At 36.3% G+C, this 12,645-nt stretch overlaps 3 protein-coding genes across 5 annotated transcripts; all 3 read left to right on the forward strand.

Annotated features, from left to right (window-relative positions):
- The first annotated feature begins 3,205 nt into the window (after nt 1–3,205).
- LOC113279167 (glutamate receptor 2.7-like) lies at nt 3,206–6,702 on the forward strand. 3 transcript variants are annotated; one of them, XM_026527873.1, is made up of 5 exons: nt 3,206–3,568; nt 3,875–5,205; nt 5,345–5,660; nt 5,769–6,133; nt 6,238–6,702. In XM_026527873.1, exons 1-5 carry the CDS (start codon nt 3,277–3,279, stop codon nt 6,583–6,585), a joined length of 2,652 nt encoding a protein of 883 aa, XP_026383658.1. In that variant the 5' UTR covers nt 3,206–3,276; the 3' UTR covers nt 6,586–6,702. The 3 variants fall into 3 exon arrangements, with proteins under 3 accessions (XP_026383658.1, XP_026383663.1, XP_026383667.1); XM_026527878.1 differs by having other exon boundaries at nt 5,772–6,133; XM_026527882.1 differs by having other exon boundaries at nt 5,865–6,133.
- A 2,621-nt stretch (nt 6,703–9,323) lies between these two features.
- Nucleotides 9,324–10,522, forward strand: LOC113325939 (glutamate receptor 2.2-like). Its single transcript, XM_026573771.1, has 2 exons — nt 9,324–10,217; nt 10,330–10,522. The coding sequence occupies exons 1-2, from the start codon at nt 9,369–9,371 to the stop codon at nt 10,423–10,425; spliced, it is 945 nt and encodes a 314-aa protein (XP_026429556.1). The 5' UTR covers nt 9,324–9,368; the 3' UTR covers nt 10,426–10,522.
- A 7-nt stretch (nt 10,523–10,529) lies between these two features.
- On the forward strand, nt 10,530–11,927 carry LOC113348047 (glutamate receptor 2.1-like). The gene is made up of 3 exons (XM_026591768.1): nt 10,530–10,647; nt 10,798–11,204; nt 11,343–11,927. The coding sequence occupies exons 1-3, from the start codon at nt 10,590–10,592 to the stop codon at nt 11,925–11,927; spliced, it is 1,050 nt and encodes a 349-aa protein (XP_026447553.1). The 5' UTR covers nt 10,530–10,589.
- Nucleotides 11,928–12,645: the final 718 nt, after the last annotated feature.

Genomic DNA, 12,645 nt, shown 5'->3' on the forward strand with positions numbered 1-12,645 from the left:
AAAATAGTGACATTTTCTTAAACATGAAATTGAAAATGTGACACTTTAAGGGAGTAATTAATTTATCGAAGATTAATTTATTGAAGATCTATATATTAAGATATACAAATCCTAAATATCTTGAAAAGACAAGAAAAACTCAGATCAGATCTAACAGATTTAAATCAACAATAAAAATATTTAAAAAAAGATTTTAGAGATACGAATCTGAAAAATACGGCTACTAAGAGCATCCACAGTGGGCGAGTATAACCAAAATTTGGGATGAGATCGTAACACAGTGGGACGGAGTAAAGATCAAATCCCAACCAAAGATCAAATTCCAGACCAAATATGGTCGCGACCAAATCCCAAATTCTAATATAGTCGGGCGTAAATTTAAAGTACGCTTGTTGCTGGGCGTAAATTTAAAGTACGCTTGTTAACGGGCGGAGATTTAAATTACGCCCGATGAAAATTCAAATTAAATAAAAAAGAAAAAGAATGAGGAAGTCCGCCTGATGAAAGTTACAAAAAATGGGGCGGACTTTTAAAGTCCGCCTGATGAAATTTTACGAAAAGAAAATGGGGCGGACTTTTAAAGTCCGCCTGATGAAAGTTACAAAAAATGGGGCGGACTTTTAAAGTCCGCCTGATGAAATTTTACGAAAAAAAAATAAAATCCGCCTGACGAAATTTTAATCATGTACCGTTGCGTCACAACATGTATTAAACCCAAAATTTGGTCTTTTTTTTGATCTTTGATCTTTGGTTTAGATCGCACCACTGCAGTTGCTCTAATGGAGGAATGGAGAGTACCAAATAATCATGAAACCTTCTCGTTAGACTATTTACCAATAAATTTTATCGTTTCTTTTCTTCCACGGACCATGGAAGCTGGAATATTATATGTGATATTAATTACTCCACTCCAGTAAGATTCCACACGCAGCCATTGACGTAACACATGATTGCATTATGAAGGCATGATCCTGCGATTTGCCTCCGGAAGACATTCAACCATGGAGTAAAAAAATAAAATATATCTCTACCATTGTTTTCACCTTGACGTCCTTGCATTCTTTAATTAGTTTCGTTAACACGAAACATTTGAAAGTTTACATTGTTTTCTTTTAATCTGTGTCACCTTGTGATTCGCTGAAACTAGTTGACACTGATCAAATATAAGTGGTAGACACGCAATTGATTAATTAGTATCATTCTAGAAAAGAAATAAACTATATACATACGCATATCACTATCATCAAGTAACCTCGGTCGGGCAAGGCAACTAAGTTAGCCTAGAAAACGAAGTCAAGACTCAAGAGGCCTAGAAACAATCTACTGTGAAGTACTGCAGTGTAATGGAGATCATCCAACCGGTTTTATCCAAGCAGGAAAACCCTAGCTAGGTTCAGAAATGCAGCTGATGGCAATCCATGTTTAACCAGTTTAAATTTAGTCCAGGAGATAGGTTGGCAAATGCTTTATGCCTCCCAAAGCCTCGCTTTCACCGGAGCCAAGTTTCAAAAGAGATCATGTTCGTTTTTGGTGGAGTATTCATGGGATGAAAATATGCTTGGATATTTTCATTATTATTTAATATATTTTAATTATCTAGAAAGATATATTGTAATTAATTAAGATGTTTTCATTTATTAATAATATTTTAGAAATATAATTGTTTATTTAGGGATTTTATATATTAGTTTAGAAATCTCGTATTTTAAGGAATAAGTATTTTGATTATTTGTCTGGAAGTTATCTATATAAAGAGCTCCATGTTTTCATATTAGAGGAGAAGATTTTGATTAATTGAAAAGTAGTATTTTCCTTGAGAGTGGTATCTCGGAAATATGTGGTTTTAGATTTTAATGTTATTCAACGCTTCCGCCCTGCATCAGTTGGTTCAGAGACAGGCAACGCTCCTGCATCATGTTTCGAGGAAGAAATTATGATGTTGTTCGAAGAGCCGCTCTCAGCGATGAGAAAGAGCAAGCGGTAATAGATGATCTAGAACGGAAGGTTAAGGTGCTCACCCTCCAATTGGCTGAAATGCATCATCAGCAAGAGCCCCATCATGGTCCTAGCCTACAGCGAGTGGAGGAAGTGACCGGTGATGAACAAAAAAACTTCCTTGGCGACAAGGAAGAAGGATTTCAAGGAGTTGCACATGATCCACGAGATTCGTTGGAGTCCGGATTAAAGCTTGAAATCCCAAGGTTTGATGGTATTTTTTCTTTTTCTGTGGTTGAGAAAAATAATGTTGTCGTTGATTGGAATCTACCACCAATTTATGATATTTATCCTGATGATGAGATCATATTATGTTCTAGTTATGTTGATTCATACTCTCTAAAAGCAGTATGTAGTCAGGTGGATCAACGACATCAACTTCACATTTTCAAAGCGCAAATATTTTTGAGTCCAATAGCAATTATGCCAAGATTATTTAAGTCGACGGATTATAAATATTTTCATCGACGAATTATTTATACAAGAACTAATACTGGCAAAATTCGAGGGCGAATTTTTTCTGAGAAGGGGAGAATGGTGGAGTATTCATGGGATGAAAATATGCTTGGATATTTTCATTATTATTTAATATATTTTAATTATCTAGAAAGATATATTGTAATTAATTAAGATGTTTTCATTTATTAATAATATTTTAGAAATATAATTGTTTATTTAGGGATTTTATATATTAGTTTAGAAATCTCGTATTTTAAGGAATAAGTATTTTGATTATTTGTCTGGAAGTTATCTATATAAAGAGCTCCATGTTTTCATATTAGAGGAGAAGATTTTGATTAATTGAAAAGTAGTATTTTCCTTGAGAGTGGTATCTCGGAAATATGTGGTTTTAGATTTTAATTTTATTCAACGCTTCCGCCCTGCATCAGTTTTTGAGCCGGGTCTAGCGTGGAGGACGTAAAGGGAAGACGCCATATAGTTGGACTAAGTTTAATGTCGTGATCAAAACTCCGGGAAGGGTTTGCTGGCTGGCCTGACCTCTCATAAGTATGCCCTGCCTCAGTTCCTAACCACAAAAAGGAGTAAAAAAAAATTAACAATCATAATCAACTTAGAATTTGTTAATAATTACTAATTGTTAATTGTTGTTGACATTATTGATAGTTACCTTACTGATTGGTAGAAATTATCTTGATATATAAATAAAATGATACCGTCCCGATGAAAAAACCAGGAAATTTCCGTTGAAACCTTTAATATTTCTTATGTGGAAGCTGATAAATATGAAGAAAGCAAATCAAAACATCGGGGTACATTTTAATGTCATTTTTCATTTTTGTAACAATGAAAAAATTATGTCGATCTCTCATCTTTCTATTCTTCTGTCTTCCACTCTCCTTTGTCGAAACTCAAAACAATGGGGTCAGAGATGGCAAAGCCATTTTTCATGTCGGGGTGATTCTCGATTTGACTTCCACTATCGGGAATGTTACTGATGCATGCATTTCTATAGCAATTTCCAATTTCTACAAAATTCATCCTAACCAAAATACGATGGTAGTTACTCATATTCGGGATTCGAAAGGTGATCCTATAACTGCGACCACTGCAGGTATGTTTGAGATATATCATTTGTTAAGCCAATTTCCTAGTTCAATTCAACGAATTTTCGATACGAACGAAATACGTTATGATTGTGCACCGTAGTCTATGTTTTTGAAGTTTTTGGACTGTTGTTTTTGCCACCGTCACCTAAAGTTTCAAATAAACTACAACAGTTGTTATAAAGATGCATGCATACATCTTTGACGAATGCGTTTCTTAAATCTAGCATAATTCCCTCTAGGCTTTTCAGGTATGGTGTTTTCTCTTTGACTCTTTGTGTACTAATCTGCTCTATATATGATTTACTTTACAGCCTTAGATTTGATAAACACTTTCGGGGTGAAAGCAATAATAGGCCTAGAATCATCGGTAGGAGGAGAATTTGTTGCATATATTGGTAGCAAAGATCATGTACCAATCCTCTCCTTCTCGCCAACGCACTCATTCATTTCTCCCTCTCAAGTTCCTTACTTCGTTAGAGTTGCCCAGAATGACTCATCACAAGTAAAGGCTGTTGCATCCATCATTCAAGCATACAAGTTGAAGGAATTATCTATAATTCATGATGATAGCCAACTTGGGTCTGCTCTAGTACCATCCCTTACCGTTGCTCTTTTTGACGTTGGTGCTCATGTATGTAACAGAACAATCCTACCGAGCATGGCAAATGCGACGATAGTTAACAATAGCTTGCTTGAGTTAAAAAGCATGAGATCCAAGGTCTTCATTGTTCATACGTCACCCTCTTTAGCTGCCACTTTCTTTTTAAATGTTCAAAAGCAGGGAATGATGGATGACGGGTATGTGTGGATTATCACGACTGCCATTGCTGATGTTCTTTCCTATATGAATCCTTCTGTTTTACGCTCGATGAATGGTGTTATCGGTGTTAAAACATACGTGCCAGAATCCAAGTCCCTTGGAAAGTTTAGTATTCAATTCCAAAAGCGTTTTAAGCAGGATCATCCAAAATTATATATATCACAGCCCAGCATACATGCACTGTGGGCATATGATGTAATGTTTCTGATGGCAATGGTAGCTAACAAAGTTCAGCCGCATTTTAACGATAAAAACTCTTCATCATCACCACCGGCAAATAAGAAAGGAAATCGAAATGTGCCTGATTTGTTTGACAGTGGTGTCTCTCCTATGGGTTCGAAAATCTTGCAAATAATTCAAGCGGAAAATTTCGTGGGGCTCAGTGGTGAGATTGAATTTATAGACGGGCAGTTAAATTCTAATACTTATAGAATTGTTAACGTGCTTAACAAAAGAGATCGAACGATAGGGTATTGGACACCAAATGTTGGCTTTTCAAAAGGCCTTGATAAAAATAAAATGCAAAAAAACTATTCAACAGATGAGTGTGACCTTGCTAGTGTAACATGGCCAGGAGGATCCAAAGCAACTCCAAAAGCTATGACCCTGACTATTGGAGTCCCGTATAAAACAGGATTTTTGGAATTCATGAATGTCAGCCGTGATAAGAAGACTGACCCGTGGAACGTAACTGGCTTTTCAAAAGATGTGTTTGAAAACGTGATGCAGGGATTGACATATGAATACAATTACGTCCCGTATGAGATAAATGGAGTTTCAGCAGGAGATTACGATAATCTAAGTTATTGTGTCTACACAAAGGTGAACACGCAGTGCTCTAGCTGTATTTGTTACTAAAGACTCGTTCTTTTTATTCTTGTTTTTGAACCATGTATAATTGTTAATTTCTATTACTAGCTTTGGATTTTATTTTTTTTACGGGACAATTGATGTAATGTAGCAATTTGATGCCGTCGTGGGAGATGTGACTATCATTTCTAGCAGATCAAAATATGTGGAGTTTAGTCAGCCATATTCAGATTCTGGAGTTCGCATGATAATACGAAGAACCGACGAAAGCTTTACCAATGATAGCTGGTGGTTTTTATGGCCCTGGACAAAGGATCTTTGGTTTACAACCATCGCATTCTTCCTGTCGACTGGGTTTGCTGTTTGGATATTCGAAAGAGGCAAAAACCCTGAATTCCAAGGACCATTATCACAGCAGTTGGGGAAATATCTTTCCTTTAGCTTTTCAATTTCGGTTTTCGCGCACAGTAAGTAAAAGTATATGCATATTCAAATTATCCATTGCAAGTTTTATTTTTGCATTATCTGAGTTAGTTTCATGATAGAAATACTCATGTGCGACTTTGTGTTTTCAGAAGAAAAACTTGAGAGCAACTACTCTAGATTCATAGTGAGTTTGTGGAGCTTTGCAGTATACATTCTGATGGGATGCTTTATTGCAAATCTAACAGCATCATTAACGATGAAGAATCTTCAAGTAGGAACTGTTACTGGATCCGTTGGGTACCAAAGTGGATCATTTGTACCGGGACTCTTGAAAGATCTAGGATATTCAAAGCTCGTCGAACTCTCTACGATAGAGGAGTATGCCAGTGCTCTAAAAGATGGAAGGGTTTCTGCAATCTACGATGAGATACCTTATATTAAAGTCTTCCTTGAACGTTACTGCGATGAGTTCACAGTTACTGGACCTACATATCCAGCAGGCGGTTTCGGCTTTGTATGTCCTTCTCCCTTCTCTGCAACTTCCAAGTTTATTACATCATAATCCTTCATATAGATCTCCTTAGATTGATATATATCCATTTGTTTTGTACCCTGCAGGTGTTTCCACTTGACTCTCCACTGGTATCCTATGTTTCTCATAAAGTGTTGGAGTTTGCAGAGGCAAATAAGACGAAAGGTGTTGCAAGAAAATGGTTTGATAGCGACTCATGTTATGATACTTCCCAGAAGAATAATACAGCATCGAGCCAGCCGCTTCGTCTTTATAGCTTCAGAAGTGTCTTCATCACTATGGGGGTTGCATCAGCCCTAACTCTCTGCATGTTCTTTGCTTCTGATTTGGTGTATAAGAGTGCCAGAAAAAATGGCAGTATATCTGACAATCCCACGGATAGAACAAGAGTCGTGATAGACCAAATTCATGAACAAGAGTCATATGCGTCGTAACCAATGCCTTGTTTTTGTGTCGTATGTTCTTGTATATAGTTTACTTCACAATTAAGTAATATAAGTGCAATTAATTGTGCTCGTTGAAAATACAGGGAAAAGCACGAATTTGCTAGATGTCATTGTTGTACTACAAATTAACGTATCTAATGGACTGGCACCCGAACTGAAACCTGGTCATTTTCCAAACCTTAAGTCATATGCATGTTGAAGTCACGTAAATACCAACACGCTTGATGGCTTTCAAGTTGCAGCAGGGAGTGAACGAGAGACGACTACAAAATATTAGGTGGAAAACTCTTTCTAGAAGAACTAATTAAATGCCTTAGACTCCTTCAAAACAATAGGAAAAAACTCTTCAATTTTCTGAGGTGTTGATTACAGAAAACTACAGTATTTCAAACTTGTATGGAGTTGTCCCCATTTTTCATCGAATTCGAAAGACTCCAACACCTGTGGGGTATGATTTGAAAACGTAACAAATTTCCTGTTTTTTTCATTCGGGCGGTATCGTTTTATATATCAAGATAATTTCTACCAATCAATAAGGTATAGCTATCGACAATGTCAACGACAATCATTTTATAACAAACCAAGTCCAGTGTCAGTGTAATTCGTTCATAAGAAATTAGACTATAATGCATCTGCACTGTGCTCAACACGCTTGATGACTTTCACAACTCAATTTTCTACTTTGAAGAGAACTGTTTAACAAGTCATCCTCTTGATTTTACGACTGGTCGGGTACGTACTACTCAAGATACTTCAAGGGTCCAGTTAAATTATCTCGTCAGTCCCATCTTTCATCGTAAGACTCCAACACCATGGGGTGTGATCAGAAAGTCTTCCTGGGTGCAATAATCAAAAACAAGGAAAAACCAAATAACCAAAAGTTATTGATACTTAACTCCTTTATAATGCAAGTGATCGATTTGATGAAACGGACGAGCTTCCCCATATCTCCGCAACAGCAACAAGGTAAAACTTTGGAAAAACATAATGAGTCACTTGTTCAACATGTTGTCCAAGAGTGATGCTATAGCCCTCACAGGACGGATATCTCCAGGATAAAACACCCTACTACTAGCATATGTAGTAGATGCTCAACTTGAGCTTGGCAACTCCGAAAAAACCATAAAGGAAAATCTCGAACACTTGAGAAACAATATAAAACATTTTTTTCCCTTAGGGGTCCCTCTAAATATAGAGGAACCCATTTCCCATAGATTTTACAAAAGTAGTGAATTTGTTTCTATAATTGACAAATACAATTTAAGAAGAAAAACTCTCCGATGCGGGACTAAAAGGTTTATGTAGTTTCTTAAAACTACTAAAAATTGGAAACTCCACACTGTGGGACGAATAAGTTTCATTCACAAAAGAAAACAATAAATTATAATTTTTATTAAAACTTTAAAAATTATTTTTAATTAATCGTTTTCCAACACTTCCTGTATATGATCATTTTGAGCCTTAGCTACGAAGAAGTCAATAGATATATTTCTATGAACTCATATCTAACCACGGACCACCTCTGAATTTACTAAATTGGTCAGGAAATATGAGATTGGACCATTTGCCAATTCTTCAAAATAATGTCGTTGAGATTGATGTGTGGATGCCTCTCTTTGTTGTATTTAATCCGAATGGCCATAAAATTATAAACTATATATAACTAGAACTAGAAATAAAGAACGTAACAATCAAACAGTTGGGAGAAAAGTATAAGTTCTGACTCTCCCATTCTACACGCTCAAATCAATTTGACCATGAAATATTCCTATTATCCTAGTTAGTATATAGGTTAATATTAATTAAACGTACCATGCATCAATAGTTAAAGTTAGTATCAATCAGAAAAAGAAAAGATATGGAGAAACTATCTCATCATCATTATCAACTAAGTGGTGCTATTCTCTTGTTCTTTGTTATCCTTTCCTTAGGAGATCATGAACTAATAGTGTGTGGTGAGAATAACCATGAACTAATGGTAATGGGTCAAAACACAACTGGAGAAGTTGAGGAGTTTCAAGTAGGAGTGGTTATTGATGCAAATACATCTGTGGCAAAGGTGTGGCTGACTTGCATGGACATGGCTCTCTCGGACTTCTATGCTTCTCATAAAAATTACAAGACAAGGCTGGTTCTCCATGTTATGGACTCTAAAAGTGATGTTCTTGATGCATCATCTGCAGGTATGGTTTCTCTCACTCTCCCTCATCATGTTACAGGTATTTACAGCTTCAGTACTGGTACTTATAACAAGTATATATCCTTTCTGAATAATTAAACATGCCTAGCCCCTCTGACGCTACTCGTTAAAATATTAAAAATTAAAATATATCATAAATCTAACGATTCTTTTCTATCTTTTGATGCATATGACAGCTCTCCATCTAATACAGAATGTTAAAGTCCAAGCTATAATAGGACCGACAACATCAGCACAAGCCGTTAACATTGCGCATCTTGGAAAACGATATCAAGTTCCAGTTTTTTCTTTCAGTGCAACAAGTCCTTCTATTTCCCTTTCTCAGAATCCTTACTTCATTCGCACATCAATAAACGAATCGTCTCAAGTAAATGCAATTGCTGCCGTTGTCAAGAAATTTGGATGGAGAGAAGTCGTACCTCTTTATGAAGACACTGAGTATGGGCATGGTGTCATTCCGTATTTAATGGATGCTTTTCAAAATATCAATACCAGAGTTCCTTATAGGAGTGTGTTTCCTAGTGAGGCTACTGATGATCAAATTACCCAAGAACTTAACAAATTAGACAAAATGCAAACAAGAGTACTCATCCTGCATATGCTTTCACCTCTAGGATTGCGTATTTTTGACAAAGCAAAAGTGCTTGGTATGATGAGCAAAGGGTATGCATGGATTATTACCTCAGGATTAAGCACTGAACTGAATTCATTGGAGCCTTCGGATATTGATACAATGCAAGGAGTGTTAGGCATAAGGCCATATATCTCACAACACAAAGAGGTTGCTGCATTTGAAGGTAAATGGAAAATCAAGTTTCGGAAAGAGTACCCAGATATCGAAAGGAAGTTAGATATTTTAGGTATATGGGCATATGATACAACTTGGGAAATGGCGAGTGCAGTTGAGAAACCATCAAACTCGAGCGATATTTTAAGAATGGGTCCTCAACTGTTGCAAGATTTATCAAACTTCAAATTCGAAGGTCTAAGCTGGGAATTCCAGCTAGTCGATAGGCAATTGCAATCAGATGCCTTTCAAATACTTAATATCTGTGGAAGTGGGTTTCGAGATATTGGTATTTGGAAACCTTCAGATGGTACAAATAAGCTTAATCTACACCCTGTCTTATGGCCCGGCGATGCCAAGGATAAACCTAAAGGTTGGGAAATTCCACTCAAGGATAGAAAGTTAAGGATTGGAGTGCCTATAAAAGATGGTTTTAATGAATTCGTGAAGACAACAAATAATTCTTGCAATGGGACGAAATATGATGTCACTGGTTATTGCATAGATGTCTTTACTGCGGCAATCGAGATGCTACCGTATTGTGTACCCCATGAATTTATTCCTTATAAGAAAAACGAAAGCGGAAAAGCTGGAAGCTATTACGATGATCTTGTACACCAGGTGGAGGTTCAGGTTTGTTCATTTTTTTTTCTTTTAAAACACTTATTTCATGTGTTTAGATAATGTTGCATCATGTAAAGTCACTTAAAATACTTGCTAATTGCTATATATGTCTCTTGAACAGAAATTTGATGTTGTAGTTGGGGATGTTACTATTACAGCAACTCGATCACGACATGTAGATTTTACGCTACCGTATACAGAAGGTGGGAATCAATGATTGTTTTAGTGAAAAAGGATTTGAGTAAGGATACTTGGGTATTTCTCAAGCCATTGGAGTGGAAGCTCTGGGTAACAACTGGAGCTTTCTTTCTTTTAGTTGGTGTTGTGATTTGGATTCTTGAACACAGAGTAAACAGGGAGTTTAGAGGAGGGCCTCATTCTATGTATCAGTGGGGCACGATGCTTTCGTTCTCCTTCTCAATGCTTGTTTTCGCACATAGTAATGCCCTCAACTAGTATCCATTTACATACAGTTTATATAGAACTTCCTTTTATGTTGTTTAGCCCTAGAACACAACTTTATTACTCGTTTCTACTCCTTTTTCTGTGGTAATAAATAAATAACATTGTTTATTTGTATTTCGTGCAGAGGAGAGGGTGTTAAGCAATTTGGGTAGATTCGTAATGGGCATCTGGCTTTTTGTTGTGTTAATTCTCACACAAAGTTACACAGCAAATTTGGCATCCATATTGACGATTCAACGATCGGATCGCACCTACAACGATGTCAACCAACTCATCAGACATGGGTACAATGTAGGTTACCAGGAAGGTTCATTTGTTTTTGGAATGTTGAAGCGCATGGGTTTTGATGAGTCTAATTTGAAAAGCTACAAATCCCCTAGAGAATTTGATGAATCATTCTCGAAAGGGAGAAGTGAAGGCGGCATTGTTGCTGCTTTCGAGGAGCTACCTTTTATTGAACTCATCCTTGCAGAATATTGCGATAAATACATGATGGTGGGAGATATATATCCATACGACGGATTAGGTTTTGTAAGTTTTTATTTCTCTTCTTTATTCATATTTTCGCCTTCTTAATTTTTCTTGTCCTTTCATGCAAATGAAACAAAATATCTGCAGCAGAATTTTATTTTCCTAAACTATACGCTCACTTGAGTAAACAATTTACAGGTTTTCCCGAAAGGTTCTCCCTTGTGTCCTGATATTTCAAGAACAATTTTAAGCACAAGAGAGGAAGGAAGAACGGAAGATTTTAAAAAACGTTGGTTTAAGGGCGAAAGAAAATCTTGTGATGACGACAAGGACCCCTATGGTTCATCAAATAGTCTTACTCTTGGTAGCTTTTGGATCTTGTTCATAATTACAGGAATCTGTTCAGCCTTGGCAATCATTGCATTTTTGACTGTATTCATTTACGAAAACAAACAAATCTTGATAGATCCAAGTACTACTACTCGTAACAAAATCCTCAACTTGCTTAAAAGGTTCCGTGAACACAATGCAAATCGCTTGATCACATATTTTGAGCATCCTGCATGTAGTGAACAGAATAAAGTTGTTGACAATAGAGTTCATGCAACAGAAATCAACATAGATGCTGTAGATTCGCTTCCACGGGTTCATGCATCTCCGATGGCTGGAAATGTTAGCGCACTGAATGACAACTCTAATGCAGAAATGGGAGACTATACAACACTTGGTGCTGATTACAATATAGCAATTCTAACAATCATCACTGCATTACCATTTATGTGAAATCCTAACAATCTTCTAAAAGAAATTCAATCCATTTAAGACTTCACATTAACATTTCATTCCTCCTCCCTGTAATCCACAACAATAACAAATCTCCATCTTACAAACTAACACAAACACCTTCAGCATAATCAATACTTCTAGCTCTTCACTGCCTCCACTAACAGTTTCCTATAATTCAATCCCTTCTCCAGACTCACCCTGAACTCCAACACCACTCTTTTGATTCAAAAGACAATACAGCTTCAACACTACTAAGACTTCAGATACATAAACCCAATCTACATTAGCAACTCCTCAATTAGAAATACTCAGGCAAACGAATTCAAGTTCTTCTTTACCAGACTCAATTCATCAACTTGTCCTCATACTAACAACAACTCCCCAATATCCATCAACATCCCTGATTCTTAGAAACCCTATAACAAATTCCTAATCCCTCTATTTTCTAATTCTGAGTTCAAAAGATAATCAATCAATATTATTATCGCTTAATACGATTCTCTATCTCTTTTATCTTTTCTATCATCTCTTTATTATCATCAATTCTTATCCTTTTCATCTCTTCTCATCTCTTACAATCTTCGTATTTCCTTCTTCCTATCCATTCTACATTAAATATACATTGCATACAAAAGTAACACATAAATAATACATCAAAGTACACAAAATCATGCACACAAATAGTATAGTCGCATCATGCTCGCAGATAAAGAAG

Source organism: Papaver somniferum, chromosome 1, assembly GCF_003573695.1.
Source record: "Papaver somniferum cultivar HN1 chromosome 1, ASM357369v1, whole genome shotgun sequence".
Classification (NCBI taxonomy): Eukaryota; Viridiplantae; Streptophyta; class Magnoliopsida; order Ranunculales; family Papaveraceae; genus Papaver; species Papaver somniferum.